Source organism: Medicago truncatula, chromosome 1 (genome assembly GCF_003473485.1).
Source record: "Medicago truncatula cultivar Jemalong A17 chromosome 1, MtrunA17r5.0-ANR, whole genome shotgun sequence".
NCBI classification, from domain to species: domain Eukaryota; kingdom Viridiplantae; phylum Streptophyta; class Magnoliopsida; order Fabales; family Fabaceae; genus Medicago; species Medicago truncatula.
In genome coordinates this window covers 49,586,268-49,602,181 of record NC_053042.1, presented here as the reverse complement: position 1 = coordinate 49,602,181, position 15,914 = coordinate 49,586,268, and the positions used below count along the sequence as shown (strand labels likewise).

Below are 15,914 nucleotides of genomic sequence, written 5' to 3'. Positions count from 1 at the left end.
AAATAGTGATATATATATTTGCTGAGATAAAAAATATGTTTGAGTCTCTCTAAATTATTATAGGTTTTGTGTCTGGATCTGAGTGGCTGATACTGAATTGTATGAACATGTTGACGAGGTCAGGCAACACAATTTGGACTATGTCTTTCATAGTTTGTTTGTCGTTTTGGAATGTGTCCCACATGCTGCCAAACCAACTAGGTGTGAATTATTATTATTATTATTATTGTATTGTGATGATTTTGTTACGCGTTATAAAAAAGAAAGAAAAAAGAGCAAAAGCATTTATTGTTGCACCTAATTACAATTTTTAGCTAACTTTCCTCTCATTATCTAGCCATCCCCACCTTGCCTTTCTTTTTTAAGGCATTTTTTCTTGATTACTAATTTGCAGAAAACATGAGTTTTTTCCATAAGTTGAGGTAATGTACACGGTTCTCAAATAAGATGTGCTAGGATTAAGGATGTTTATGTATACAACCATAGGTTTAGTTTTATAGGAATGGTAAAAAAAATGTTGACCAAATAAGCTAGAAGTCTATTTTACCATGACTGATTGCATTGTCAATTTGATTCTCAAAAAAGACAAGTGCTGCAAGAAAACTATTTAGTTTGACCAGTGATACATTTTAACAACCAAATTGTAATAACTTTTGGAAGTCATATAATAAAAATACACTTAAAATAAATGTTAATTTGAATAAAGAAGATAATTTAGTTATTAGGTTTCGTGTAATACTCTAAATCTAATGACAAAATAAAAAAGTATTTATAAAAATAAATGTTATACAAAACTCATTTGGTTTTTTCTTATTGAATTTTTTTAGATAAGTTAAGTGTTAGAGGCTTATTAGTGTCAGATAAAGTCTCAAGAATCAAATAAAACTTAGTACAAATAAATATACTTAAGGCATAAGTTAATGGATCAAATATAATAATTTTTTATTGGAATGTGTACATTGAATTTATTTTTTGAATTTATAATAAATTAAATACACAAAACTTAAAAATATTTTTACTTTTAGGTTCTTAACATGTATCTTACTAATTAAGAACATAAGTTAACATAACCATATACTTATATATCTATTAATGAGGTTATCATATCTATCGACAATGAATTGAATCCTAGATAAATATTTGTTTGATATATAAAAATAAAAAAATTTGATATGAGTAAATTACTAGCACTGAAGTGAAGATAAAAACACATTTATGTGTGTAGAATTATAGGTTTGAAAAGGTGGAGCCACTGAGGCAGATACTCGAAAGCAATAGTAAGTGGAGGACAGAATAGTCGCTATTAAAGCCAGCATTATCGATGAACTCCAAAAGAAAAGCCTCTTTAGAATTTTTCTAAGTACTTGTTGTGGACAATGTTTGCTTAATGTTTAAGGGTTGAGAAACACAAGTCCAAAATAAAAAATAAAACAAATAAAAAGGTTTCATGATTATATGGCTCGTGTATCATTACTTAAATCAATGATTTTTTTTCCCATTCAAGTTGAACATATTGAATGAACTCACCGGCCCATAATATTAAAATAGTTTCCAATATAGTAGCATGAAACATTGCATTATATGATTTTGTTCAATGCTTATTCGTGTGTTAATGTGTGAATTTTAAAAGAGTGGGCTCAGCAACCAATTAATAATGAATATGAGGCATGCTTATGATGAGAAAAGCCTCTTGTTCAAAAAAGAAGAAAGTGAATTTGACTGATATACTAAAGTGAAATGCAATTAACGAAAAAGAAAAAGCAAAATTGCAGGAAACAGCGCAAAGAAAGTTTGGAGTACTGTTTCATGAGGAAAAAAGAACATGCAACTATGCAAGATTGGTTGCGTAATCAGGGGTTGGCGGGTTGCCTTACCTTCTAGTCTGGTATAGAGGAGTAAAGCAACCCAACCTTAAAAATACGTACCAACAATAAAAAAATAATATATATATATATATATCATGTATCTATGTGTAGGGATGATGGCAACAGTAGGCATATGGTTTATTAGTAGTCATTCGCTACTCGTTCGATTGGATAAAAATGATATCGTTGTTCGCCTCATATTCATGTGGATATCTCTTAGATGGATACTTAACGTGTTTTTGAAGCATTTGCAAATATCAACGGACATCGTTTAAAAAAACATGTTTTTGTAAAGAAAAAATTGTAATTATATAGAGTTTCTTGACTTGGGCTAGCTATTCTGTCCCATAAATGTTGTTTTGACTTATTTAAAAGTTTTTGATGATTTATCTTATTTTTTCTTAGTCCAAACCACTTACAATCTATTATATCACTCTTTGACTATTATGTATATGTCTTGGTTTCGATAAGAATGTTGTGTGTGATGAACTATAGTATCTCAATTGAAACGTTTGAAATGCATATTGAATGTATGTATAATAAGTGAAAATTCCTAATTAGTTGAACGTTGATGATTTAAGGAAGCAATATATGTAATTATATGTTGATATCCAGTGATCCTCCGGACCTAAGACCTTCGACCGGAGTGGTTGTTGAAGGCGTTGGATGCTGAACATCGGCAATTGCTTGTCACTTTCTTTTTTGGCCTCAATTAGGGTCGCAACTTCTGAGAATGACGTCGACTAGTAGTGGTGTGTGGGTGGGTCACTGCATGATTGATGAGGAGATCACTCTTTAACCACCTATCAATTGTTTACAGACATCTAAAACACTCAATTAGTTAACTACCATTCCGTAAGCAATTGTTAAATGCCTAAACAACAATTTCCGATTGATAAATGCTTATTTACGACCTTGTGTGGAGTAGACACATTGCCTTTTATTCACTCACCTACTTTCTCTATCTGCTAATGCAAATATATAAGTAGTTTACAAGGTATGCGTATAATAACCGATAAAACTAGAGAGAGAATTATATTTTTCTTTAAGTCAATCATATAAGCACTAACATTGAATTCCATTCAACATTGCATTTAAATGTGTTTAGATGAAAATTTAAAATGAGTGACCTCTTCAAACATCTTGACCATCGAGTTTGAACAAATAACAATAATATATAATCTCTAATAATTTGTTTTGCTTCTTTATACGCTCCTTGTGTTAGGGAGCAAAACTTTTGATTGTTAATATATACATCTCATTTTGACTTGTTCAAAAAAAATATATAATCTCTAATAATAAATCATAAGCGAGATAAATCAGGTAGGGGTTTGTTAAAACTATCTACTACTACTTTTGAATCAAGCTCAAAAATAACATTATCAAACCACAGTTACTAGTCCACTAAACAGATGCCAAGCAAGAGCATCACCCTCATTTACCCGATAACAATGGAGAGTAAGTAATTGTTTTGACCTTTAGAAACTGTCCATCATGATATCTTAAACACATGTTTATTCCCACCTTGTTGTTCATGAAAGCCACACCAACGTTACATTTCAATATATCAAGAGGTGGTTTCCTCCAATGGCTCCCGGCTAGTTATGTTTGAGCTCCAAAATGTTGTACTCCACGTGATATTGAAAAGCAAAAATATGCATACTTCATGGGGTAATGTCTTCTTCAACGTTGTCGCGGCTGGTTGTGAATCACAGGTCTCAACTCGACTCTAGGTACGTAGTACTGCTTCGTGTTGATCCGGTGTATCTTGTGCTGCATAATATGTTAGATCTAGTCCATAACAGATTCCATACAATGAAGACAATTTTACTTCAAAATTTTGATATCAAATACGACGTTCTTTGATTTGTATATGTATTTTTAAAATGCTTGTAAGTTGTAAAAGATAAAAAAAAGAAGATAAAACACATATAGTGTCACATATGATATTTGTATTTTGATGTTCAAATAACACTAGAGGAATGCTAATAACATAATTTTGATTTTAAAAAGCAACAAATCAAATGTTACAAAATAAAATAAAATTGTCTTTTACGGTTACCTTTCTTTGGAAAGATCGTAGACTTTTAGATGATTGAATTCACAGGGCGAGACAATGTCTAAGCTAAACACTCAAAGAGCAGCTCTCCTTTGGCAAGTTGTTTACCATGATAGTTTTTTTTATTTTTTATTTGATAAATAAACACATAAAATTTTAATATAGATGTAAAATAAACTAGCAACCACCCATTATACCTGCCAAAGGAGATATGCCCTTTGAATGATTTGCTTACTATATTAGCAATCTTACTCATCATGGCTTCTTCCATAAAATGTGTTTGGTTTGATTTTATTAGGTTCACACTCCAAAACTTTATATATAGGCACCATACTAGGGTTAAACGCACAAAAAATGGTATAAACTCAAGGGTTATGCTTTGGATATACTAAGGTTAAAGGAATTGAATGGACTATTTGATCATTCTTGAAGGTCGTGAATTCATGATGGTATCACAATCTAGCTTGAAAAAGATTTCTCCACTCAAGATTTTTAAAGTTGTCAATTGTAGAGGAGGAAGGAACTTGAAACAGCTAGAATCAAGAGATGCTCCATTACATGAAGTGTCGAGTGACCACTGCCAAGGTCGTAAGTTCTGTCAACAACATGTCCTCATGTGATGTAAATGTTATTTCCCCCATCTTTTTTATCCTTTTCACAAAGGGTATATTTACTTTGAAAAATTCGTTAATGTTTTTTTTGTCTTAACCGTTGATTAATTCCTATGGAAGAGGTAGACTTGCTAATAATACAAGCAAGGTCAAATGGAAAGCTCCCCCATTGAATAAATTTAAACTCAATGTGGATGGCAGTTGTGATCAAACTGGTGTCATCGGTTCAGGTGAATTGATTCGAGACGCTGCGGGAAATTAGGTGGCTGGATTCTCATCTAATGATGGTCGCAGCGATGCACTTATCGCTGAGTTGTTTGGAATTTATAATGGTTTGGTTCTTTTGATAAACAATTTGGTGTTGCATGTTGAGTGTGAGACAGACTCCACTGAGATCATAAACCTACTTATGGACACACAATCTCACTCCTTCCATGCTTATGCTTCTTTACTAGCTAAAATCACAAGTTTGTTAGATCATCTCCCAGGTTTGGCGTTCAAATATGTGCTCCGTGAAGGCAATATATGTGCAGGTTAGGTTGGGAGGAACTCTACTCTTGGAGTAACAACTTGGGTGACACCTCCTGATGGGCTGCTCTCGTTGCTCAACTTTGATGCTTTCGATTTCTATTTGGCTTTTGTTTTTTTTTGTTTGACCTTCACCAAAAAAAAGAGGTAGACTTGCTTAGACACAAACTAAATAAAATTCATTTAGACACACTCACATGAATATAAAAAACATGAAAGAAAAAATAATGGTTTAAATACGCCTTTAGTCTTTGCACTTTCATCAGATTTTGGCATTGGTTCCTACACTTTTTTTTGTTTGGAATTGGTCCCTGCACTTTGTAAAAATATTGGTATTGGTCCCTCTATTAACTTTCTGTTAAAAAAAAACACAAAACTATTGGTATTGGTCCCTGCACTTTGTAAAAATATTGATATTAGTCCCTGTACTTTGTAAAAATATTGATATTGGTGCCACGTGGCGTGAAATGATTGGGTCACGTGGCACTCCGTTGGTTTTGTGTTTTTTTTTTTAACAGAAAGTTAACAGAGAGACCAATACCAATATTTTTACAAAGTGCAGGGACCAATGTCAAACAAAAAAAAGTGCAGGGACCAATGCCAAAATCTGATGAAAGTGCAGGGACCAATGACACATTTAAACCAAAAATAATTAAATATCATGTATCTTTGAAATAACTAAATGATATGTATTTTATGAATGTGTCTCTAAATAACTTTAATTTGGGTTTGTGATTATACAAGAATTTCTCCCTATGAAAATGAAATGAGACTATAGTAATTCTGTTAGGTAGGAATGCAGATGTGGAAAATATGAGTAAGAATTGTTGTAATCATGATTTAAATTTTGAGTTATCTCATAAACGATTCGTATTAACCGCTTGAGTTAAATCCACTGATTTTTGTTGGTTTAATTCATTTCTAAAAACTAATAAGAAACAAAGTCAAAATAATATTAGTAACTATTTATCAATTATATTTTTTTACAAGCAAACACATACTTAATAAAAGAAAAATGGTAATATTTTGAAATACATAAAAATTGTCTTTTTTTAGGGGATAAAAAAATTGTCTTTGTTTTTTTTCATAGTGTACAGGAAATTAGGAGTGAAATAGGGTAGGTCGAACTAACTTTTGCAAGACATAGACCAAGCTTGGTCGAAAATCTTGATTTGTAGTTTGTAATAGACTTAGTTTTATATGTTTGAGTTTATCATTTTTGAAAGTCTGGTATGACTTGTAAACCTACTTAAAAACAATTTCATATGAACGTATTTAAATAAGTAATATGCTTAAATAAAATAACGAGTTAATGGACCAATGAGATTAATCCCTAAAAAAAGACAAAAAAAATGAGATTAAACTTCATTTTGATATTTAATATGACATTTTAAAGAATCTAACTTTTTTTTAATAAATTCATGTAATATCATATTTCAATTATAATTTATAATAATACATTTTAGGCATAATTAAAGAATTCAACCCCCTTCCCCAATTTAAACTCTCCAAGTTTTGATCTCTCCCTTAATTTTCTGACTTAAGAACAAGAATGTGATACATTTTAAATGACACGAACTATGATATGACATTGTAGGATCATCATGTGGATTAAATATTTACATATTATTAATTGATATATAAAAATGAATATTTTTTGAAGCTAGAACATAATTTTTTTGGTTTCCTTGTAATTTTATAACTGTTGATCATTCTATAACATTTTTTTTTTGACAAAACATCATCAAATTATATATTTAAAATATATTACATAATCATTTTTTTTAGTCAATTTTTTTCGGAAGAGACCGAAACTGATTTTTTTTAAATAGTGGGTCAATTTTATGAATGGGTTAAAATAAGAGGACCAAAACAATAATTAATCATACATTTTAATATGCGAAAAATTTAATGTAGGTTATTAGGCTTAAATTATAGATAAAGTTAACAATTTTTTTTTTAAGAAGTAAAGTTAAATTTTTTATAATTTATTCAATGTAAAAAATCTAATATGATAATAAAAGTAACAAAATTTAGTTATAGTACTTAAGTAAATTGATCTGGTAAATTTAAAAGACCTTATTGTGACATGTAATTCAACCTTTTTTAACTAAATAAACTTTTTTTTTTTTAAAAAACCATTAGCCTTCTCTATCTAAAAACAATTTAGTCTGACTAGAGCCTATCATAGACTAGGCGGTAGAGCCCTATTAGTCGGTATGTCCTATTCTCATCCTTATTTGTATGATATGTTGAACTTCCTCTTTGATGCTTGTGAAACTTAATACTCGCTCTAGTCTCAATTATAAAGAGAAAAAAAAAGTCAGTTTGTAAAATTTCCATTGAATTTTTATGAGTATTGGTCTATGTGACATATGTTTGATTAATATTCTTGTTGCGGTTTTGTTTGGTTTGGTTCGGTTGGTAAAATAAAAACCGCAAATCAAACCATACCATGCAGTTGAGTCAAAAATTGATCCAAATATATTTAGGGAAATGTTAACTTGTGCCCTTGGGCACAAGTTTAGAAACTAAACATATTAATTTTTTTTTGGAATTGTACGTTCAATATATTAAGAGTTTGAAATTTTGTCTTTTCAATACAAAATTTACTTTTTAATTCCATTTTTAGTTTCTTAACTTGTGCCCTTAGGAAACAAGTTAACATGACCCATATATTTATCAAATGCAATTTTTTTGCAGTTTTGATTTGGATTGATTCAGTTTGAGGTGTTTCTATTAATTTTGTTCGGTTTTGAACATTTTTAATTGGGACAACTTTGAGCCGATTTATTTTTTGAAAAAGAGAGCCAATTTAATTTTCATCGAGTTTATTATCATAGGAATTTTGGCTTTTTTTAGTTGAGTTTAAACCTGTCGTTAGAAAATAATTGTTCTTATCACATTTAGTAGTATATGACACGCAAAATAAGAGATATGTAATGGTAAGAGTCATAAATGGTTGAAATATTAAATACAACTTGGTAAAAAGACAAAACTACGCATAGTTAGTTATGTTCAACAACATCCAGTGCAATTGAAACCATTGACTTGCAAGAATAGGACCACTTTAATGTCATGCATTTTTTGAAGTTTTGTCAACACGCCTAGCTTCAAAACATTGTAATAAAGGCCTAGAAACCGATTTGCAGCCATGGCGGAGAAGGTTACATTACCTACTTTTAATTATTTTAGGCCACTAACACTGATTATCGAATAAAACTAATTTGTGATTGTTTATATATATTTTGCTTAATGTAATCCTAATTACAGAAAATTGAAGGGAAAAAACTACATTTTAAAAACTGTTCTCCATTTCAATACTAATTTGAGCTGAAAATAGAAAGGGAATGAAACTGTGGTGTTACATTTTTAAACTTCAATAGTTTCAATACTTTCCCATTTACTTGCTTCCTTTGACAAACATTGTAAAATGCAAATCATAAAGAAGAAGAAAGTATCAGATGGACATGAATAACATAGCGAATAGATTGATACGTTGAAGGCGTACTCGGAAAAAGGTTCAGAGTTCGACCCCTGCATCTAACATTTTTTAAAAAAACATAACATATAGAAGATGAATACACATTAAGCTAAAACAGCAACAGGGCAACTCTCCTTTGGCAAGACACATGATGGAATGGTCATGATAATTTCCTGCCAAGAAAGAGAAGCCCTATAGCTGATTTGCTTACTCTTCACCACATCTTCTTTTGGCACAACACATTAATTCTATGAGCATTATCATTTATAACAACTTCGCCTTAAGCACATGACATGGAATAAACCAATAACCAAAAGGATATGCTTTGAGGGTTATGCTATGAATATTCTTCACCAAGGGTTTTGAAGGTCATTCTATGAATAGATAATTTATAATTTATATACCCTCTCTGTACCTTAGTCTAGAAAATGCTCTTTCAAAGCAATAAATTCTCCCTTCACATGCTTTAGAGAAAAATGGGGACAAGTTTGCAAAAGTTAGATGCTTCTTCCATTTTATGAATGTGCAAAGCATATCCTTAAGTCCTATTCTGTTTCTTTAAAAATGTTTTAACATGTTGGAAATTACATAATCATCATAGTTCATACAAATGAAAATAGTACAAATAAGGAGCTATGGAAAATATGCCCTGAAATTGACCACTTCAGTTCCTCTATTGAGATAATCTTTTATTTATAATCTGTTGTCCCATATACCTGCATCAAATTAATAAAAGACTAATAAGACAAGATAAGTGTATGATATCCCAAACTATAGTTATTAGACTTAATTGCGGTTTTGGTACCCATATCTTTTACTTGTTCACGAATTAATCTTCCTTTTTAAAATCTAGTTTTTTGGTTCCTCACTCAAGTTTTTGGACCCAAAAATGGCGATGTGGAAACTTTTCGTTGACGCAGAGACCATTTACTTGAGTAAGTAAAATTAGGGGACCAAAACTTTATATATTGATATATGTCAATGGTACCTTCCAATCATCATTATAGTGGCTTGAGGGTTAGTCCCCGGCGTGCGATAAAAAGTGGACCCATCAATAACTCTAAGAGCTTCCACACCAATGACCTTATAATTATGATCAACAACTTTACCAGATTGACAACCTCCATGATAATGCCAAATTGTTGAGACAGTATCAATGCAATATTGTTCTAAAGAAAATGCAGCATTAGGATGTTTTGGTCTCAAATTCACTGGTAAAAGCAACATCAAGTCTATAAGAGCCTGGATAGGCATGTTTTTATAACGAAATCTTGAGAATGCTTTTGAGTTAATCACATTTATGATTGTTTTCATGCCTTCCACACACATTCTCAAGTCTTCTGGATCCTTGAAATAGTTGAAGGTAACTGATGGATTATCATTGGGATTAGTTGTTAGAAGTTCCAGGTGACCTGTGGATCGTGGTCCCATTACCTTTTCAACTATCATTCCTCCTTTGAATTTGAAAATTGGATTGGTTAATGATCTAATTATGTCTGCAAAACTTTCCATAGTTTCTGGTCTAAACTTGGAGGATATACCACTCTTAAAACAAGAAGAAAATAAAATTCAAGATTAAGTTTCATGTCATGATATAAAAGTATATAAAAGTAAGATTCTAACTTCATGATATTAAGAGTAGGGGTATGGTGTGCTGCATGGTAGAGCGACGTATAGAATAGTTAAATTTAGAGAGAAAGGAAATCTTCTCTATAAATTAAATGACTCGACAACCCCCAAGACCATACAACGGCCGTAAAAGATTCAAACCCGAGTGGATGGTATGACCCTTGGCATTCGGCTTTTAAATATGAAAGGAGCGCCTATAAATAGAAGTATGGCGAACATAAAAAGAATATTTATGGATATGAAACTAGACACCTTTTGTATGACCTGCTATGACATGATTTGCAATGTGTTATATGCTTCATCATTACCTTAACGGCCTTTTTGACTCAAAAACATTTTGTATTGGTTAATATTTTAGATTATATTTAATTCTAATGCAACACTTAGCCAAATTTATAAAAGCATAACGCAGATAGTTAAAAATGAGCATAAGGGATGCTAACCTGGTTTGATAACAATTCAAAAATCCCTCTAAGCTTGTCAGAGAAAGAATAACCAAAGCTCAATCCACTGAGTGCTTGAATGAAGCTACCAAACTTAGTGATTCCCACAGTTTCAATCACAGAAAGTTCTACTGGTAAAGGAGAAGGAACAACAAGAACATTTTTTGGACTATCTGCCATCCCTTGACCAACAAAAGGCTGATCCATAACCACCTGGATTCCAAGCGCCTTAAGATGGTTAGCAGGACCAATGCCACTCAGCATCAGTAACTGTGGACTTCCAATTGCACCAGCTGATACAATTATTTCATTATCCACTTTGGAGATTATGTATGCTCTATGTATGATTCCTAATGTATCTTTGAAAATCACTCCATAAGCTTGTGGCCTCCCTTTTTCTGTACAAAATAAAAAGTTCAAAAACATCAATACCTCCATTCCGTCTCTTTTTTTTGTTGCAAACATTCGTTCCTTTTTAACTGTTAGCTTAAGGCTGTGTAAAGAAACTAATAAAACTATTAAATTTTGCTACTTGTCATAATTAATTTCATCTATTTCCTATATGGTATCGGAGTCTATTCATTGAGTTACACACCAAGACCAATAGTGTTGGATCCGATGTAAAAAGCTAAGTAGCTAACAATGAGGCGTATGTATTCTTAGATACATTACATACCTGCATTCCACTTGAATAGTATCTTTTGAACTGTGGCATGCAAATAAACAGAAATTCTCTTTGGATCGGCATACTCTAACAAATCAGCTGCAGTGTGTTTATGACCTTCCTTATCGAAAATTGTCCCTCCAACCTTAGTCCCATATACATGATCAAATGTAAAACCGTTGTAAGGCAAAATCCCTGCTTCAAGTAAACCGTCCCTAACTGCTGATTGCCATTGAAGCATTGAAGGCTCAAAAACAACCTTCTTTTCAACCCACTCGTATGAACTCCTGGCCAAAGTTTCATTCCAACCAAATTCTCTTATGTACTTATAACTAGCCCTTGAGTAGAATCCAGCACCCACGACAGAACCGCCGCCTAAGACACGTGCACGCGTATTGTATACACCATCGGTTGATATGAATACTTGTGAAAATGATGAAGGACTTATATTAAAAAGGGCATTAACAAAGTTATGTATGTTGATCTGTTCTGGATTTGTATATGGTGAACCTCCTCTTTCAAGGACTAAAACTTTTCCACCTTGTGAAAGTGTTGCTGCTAGTGGACAACCACATGTTCCTCCACCAATTACTATATAATCATATGTTAAGATTGGAGGAGCAAATGTGGCTTCTTTGATAAATGTGTACATTGGTGCTGCATTGACACAGAAGAAAAAAAATAAAGATCACATAAAATGACTCATAACATCAAAAGAGATTCAAAGAGACGCTACATAACTACCTTATAATAAAAAATAAAAAAAAATTGTTCCTCTCATTTTCTATTCTCAAATTCTTTGACTAAAAGGTTGAAGAAATCAACTTCTATACTGATAAGATCAATTTGATGATGATATAAAGTGACTCTAATTTTTTAAAACATTTAAAAAAAAGAAAAACTACTTCAAATTCAACAAACTACAAAGCATTATACCTTTATAAGAATAAGATAAGGCATTAAATAACAAGCTTCCAGCAAGAATTACCCATATAAATTGTGCCAAGAACCAATCCATTGACACCTATCTTCACTTGTTAGAAGCTACAACAATTTGATTTGATAAATGTTCTCACGTAATTGAAACTACTCTATTTATAATAATATATAATACACAAAAATTAAAGACACTTTTGCACATAAAATTATTTTGTTCAAGGACATCAAAGTTGCATCCAACAATATGCCAAGATTCACTGTTCTTGAATATATTGAGGAAACGCATAGTGTGTGACAGTGGCATTAATAAACACTCTTAAATTCCATTGGGAATCTATTCTTCAAAAAATAACACGTGTTTAGGATGGATGACACATACTACCTCCGTCCCTAATTATAAGACTCTTTTAACCTCTCAATATTGAAAAGATACAACTAACAAGTTCAGTATTTGATCCCTAAAAAAAAAGAGTAAAGTTATTTGTTATTACTTGAGGCATAGTCTAGTCTAAGGTTTTGTCGAAAATTGTTGATGACACATTTGATAAGGCTGAGAAACACTAGTAAAATATTAAAATATCTTTTTTGCAGTTAATTGTCGAGGAATTCATAAACCGGCTGTAGTTAACTACCGAGGAAAACTTCGGTAGTTAACTGCCGAGGAAACTTCAAACCTTAATTTTTTATTTTTTTACAAAAACCTTAAATTGTCATTATTAATATTTATTGATTTTAATACTATTTAATTCATTGTGATTCTACGAGGAAACATAATCAACGGTCTTTTAATGTCTTGGATTACATTAAAGAATTAAACAAAAAAATTATGATTTTCTTTTTCACGTGCCCGTCTTTCCGCTCTTTTTATTACACTATCGTTTGAAAATTACAAACGTAGTTTGTTTTATGAAATTTTGATTTTGATTAAAACTAAAAATATAATTCTTTGTTGTTTTCAAGTTATAACAAAGCAAACTAACCATGATTATCTATTTCAATGAAACCAACAATATAACAAAAAAATATAATTTAAATTCTTTTTTTTTTAATGACACTAACAACAATCTTTATTATAGAAAAAATTGTTTGAGGGTATGATTGAGATAATGAAAAAATAAGTGTAAATATATTCATCTAGTTTGTTACACTTTTTATATGATAAAAGAAAAAAAACATATATCTTCAGATCGTGTTTGTTACATTTTTTTTAATATTTAAATTTATTCTTATCTATTTATTACATGTGTTATTTATATTGAGAAATGAAGACATTTTTGGATGAAAAAATCCAAACCAAAGATGCTGAAAGAGGTAGTTTTCTTTATCTATTACAATTAACAATAAAATAATCATAAACATTATTTATCATTCTCTAAAAAAGATTACTACTTCAAAAAAGGTGAAAGTTTCTCAAATTTTTTCTATATTTTTCACTCTTTGAAGCCCTCCCCACCAAATTAGCAAAGTTTGATAGTTTAAACACATTTCAACAATCGATATATCATAGTTATATTATATATATTAACTTCTAAAAAATTACTCATTTATCTCAATGTAAAATTATATTGTAAGATAAATTAAGTGTAGGTTTTCCCTTCTGTAATCATCCTCTTGCCTTAAATTTATTTAATAAAAAAATAAATTAGATATATAAAAATAGCTTCAATTTTAATATTTTTTTATTTGTACAAACTTTAAATAAAAAAATTAAATTCAACTTCTGTAGTCTTTTCTTTTATTTTTCTTGGGAAATTCAATTTTTCATTATTCTCTCTTCCTTTACTTTTACATTCATACCGAGACAATTCAATTTTTCATTATTCTCTCTTCCTTTACTTTTACACTCATACCGAGACAATTCATTATTCTGTAAGTTATATATATATATATATATATATATATATATATATATATATATATATATATCGTTACTATCTTTTTTTTCTTCATATATTATATAAATTTATTATTCTATATTTTTTTTGTCAAGTAGTCTAGTGGCCTAGGCTTACACATTTTAAATATGAGTTTTTCTATTCACACCCTATATATTTCTAGTTACATCCAGTTTTTTTAAAAAGTTTTTGATAATAGCAAAATTGTCCTTTTATATTAATTTTCTTAAAATCTTGATTTCATTCATTGTCACTCTAAAATTCCACTATCTTTCACCCATCAACGATCAAACAATCCTGATGTTCAATTAATCTATATAGAAGATTAAAGAGTGAATCAAAACATCTTTAATTCATACTCGATTGCATATAAATAAGTGAATTTTTCCTTCTTTTTCAATAACGCTGGTTTCAATTTTCTTCTTCTTGTTCAGCTGCACCTGTACGACAGTTTCAGTTTTACATTGTTGAGGTTAACTTAAATTCAGATTAAGTAGGTTCATGTAAACTTAGTTTACATAATCTACTTAAACTTAGTTTACATAACCTACTTAAAATGAGTTTAAGTATGTACACCTAAACTCAGTTTACATGACATACTTAAACTAAGTTTACATGTACATACTTAAACTGATATCGTATAAAATCATTGAACAAGGTTGAACTTTTAGATGTACACTTAAACTCAGTTTACATGACCTACTAATAAATATTTTAGCAAGTGTACTAAAAATGTATCGAAGTAATAAAAAATATCGTTCCCACAAGGACTGTGTTAATCTCAATTTAGAAATAAAGTAAATATTTAGGATGTATAAATTATTTTGTTTAGATTTTATTTGATTGCATAAAATTAAATAACATAAAATAAAGATTGAGTAAGAAAATATAGATTTGGTTAGAAAATATGAAGAGAGATGAGATCAGGTCTTTCGAATCATCTATGTTCCCCTAATTGGTATACTGCACCTATTCTTATGAATGATTTTCTAGTTTCACGATAGTTAACAAAATAGTCCTAATCAATCCCTTGAGTTAGGACCCTTTTCTCAAACTACAGCCCCTAATTCCTTAGGTGGTCTAATAATCTTTGAAGGTTTTAAGAACGTTAACCTAATATCACTAACAAACGATTATCCATTCCTAGACTAACCCTGTTTATTAGAACAATTCAATTCTGTCTAAGTAGAAAGCTATGGTCAGTAGTCATTCATTCTCACTAAATCATGTTTATATTTGATCAGGATATAAAAAGCATTAAGAACAATTGAATTGAATAAAAACTAGATTGTCATTTACAATAAATAGGGTTTCACAGCAACATGGTTCAATAAAGGTTACAAAGAATCATCTCAGACCTAATCTCTAAGAGATTTAGCTACTCATATTTGAGTTTACAAATAGCATAATCAATAGTGGAATCAAAACATACATGAACTGATAGAAGGTTGAAGAAATCGCCCTCCTAGCCGTCTTTAGGTCTCAAAATCGCACTTTGCTCTCTCCAAATCGTAAACCTTTATCTTTGGAATAGACTTCAGCTTAAATAGACACATAATTCCGCCTAAAATCGTGCCACAATTTAAGTATATCGTGGCACGATTCTCCTTGAATCGCAAATCACTAGATTAGGGTTTCCTCAGATCGTGCCACGATTATGCCATCGTGACACGATTTCTTCAATGTCGAAGCTTGATTTTGGTCTTCTAAAATCGTGTCACGTTTTTACCAAATCGTGACACGATTCTCTTCTTTGTATTTTCTTCAATTTTCTATTCTTTTGCTGCATAAGTTGCC

At 30.7% G+C, this 15,914-nt stretch overlaps 1 protein-coding gene across 1 annotated transcript; it reads right to left on the bottom strand.

The window, feature by feature from the left end:
• Positions 1-8,972: 8,972 nt before the first annotated feature.
• LOC11422843 (protein HOTHEAD) lies at positions 8,973-12,490 on the bottom strand. Its single transcript, XM_003592287.4, has 5 exons — positions 12,220-12,490; positions 11,296-11,940; positions 10,620-11,017; positions 9,536-10,092; positions 8,973-9,263 (listed from the first exon to the last, which is right to left on the bottom strand). Exons 1-5 carry the CDS (start codon positions 12,299-12,301, stop codon positions 9,221-9,223), a joined length of 1,725 nt encoding a protein of 574 aa, XP_003592335.2. The 5' UTR covers positions 12,302-12,490; the 3' UTR covers positions 8,973-9,220.
• Between the last annotated feature and the right edge of the window lie 3,424 nt (positions 12,491-15,914).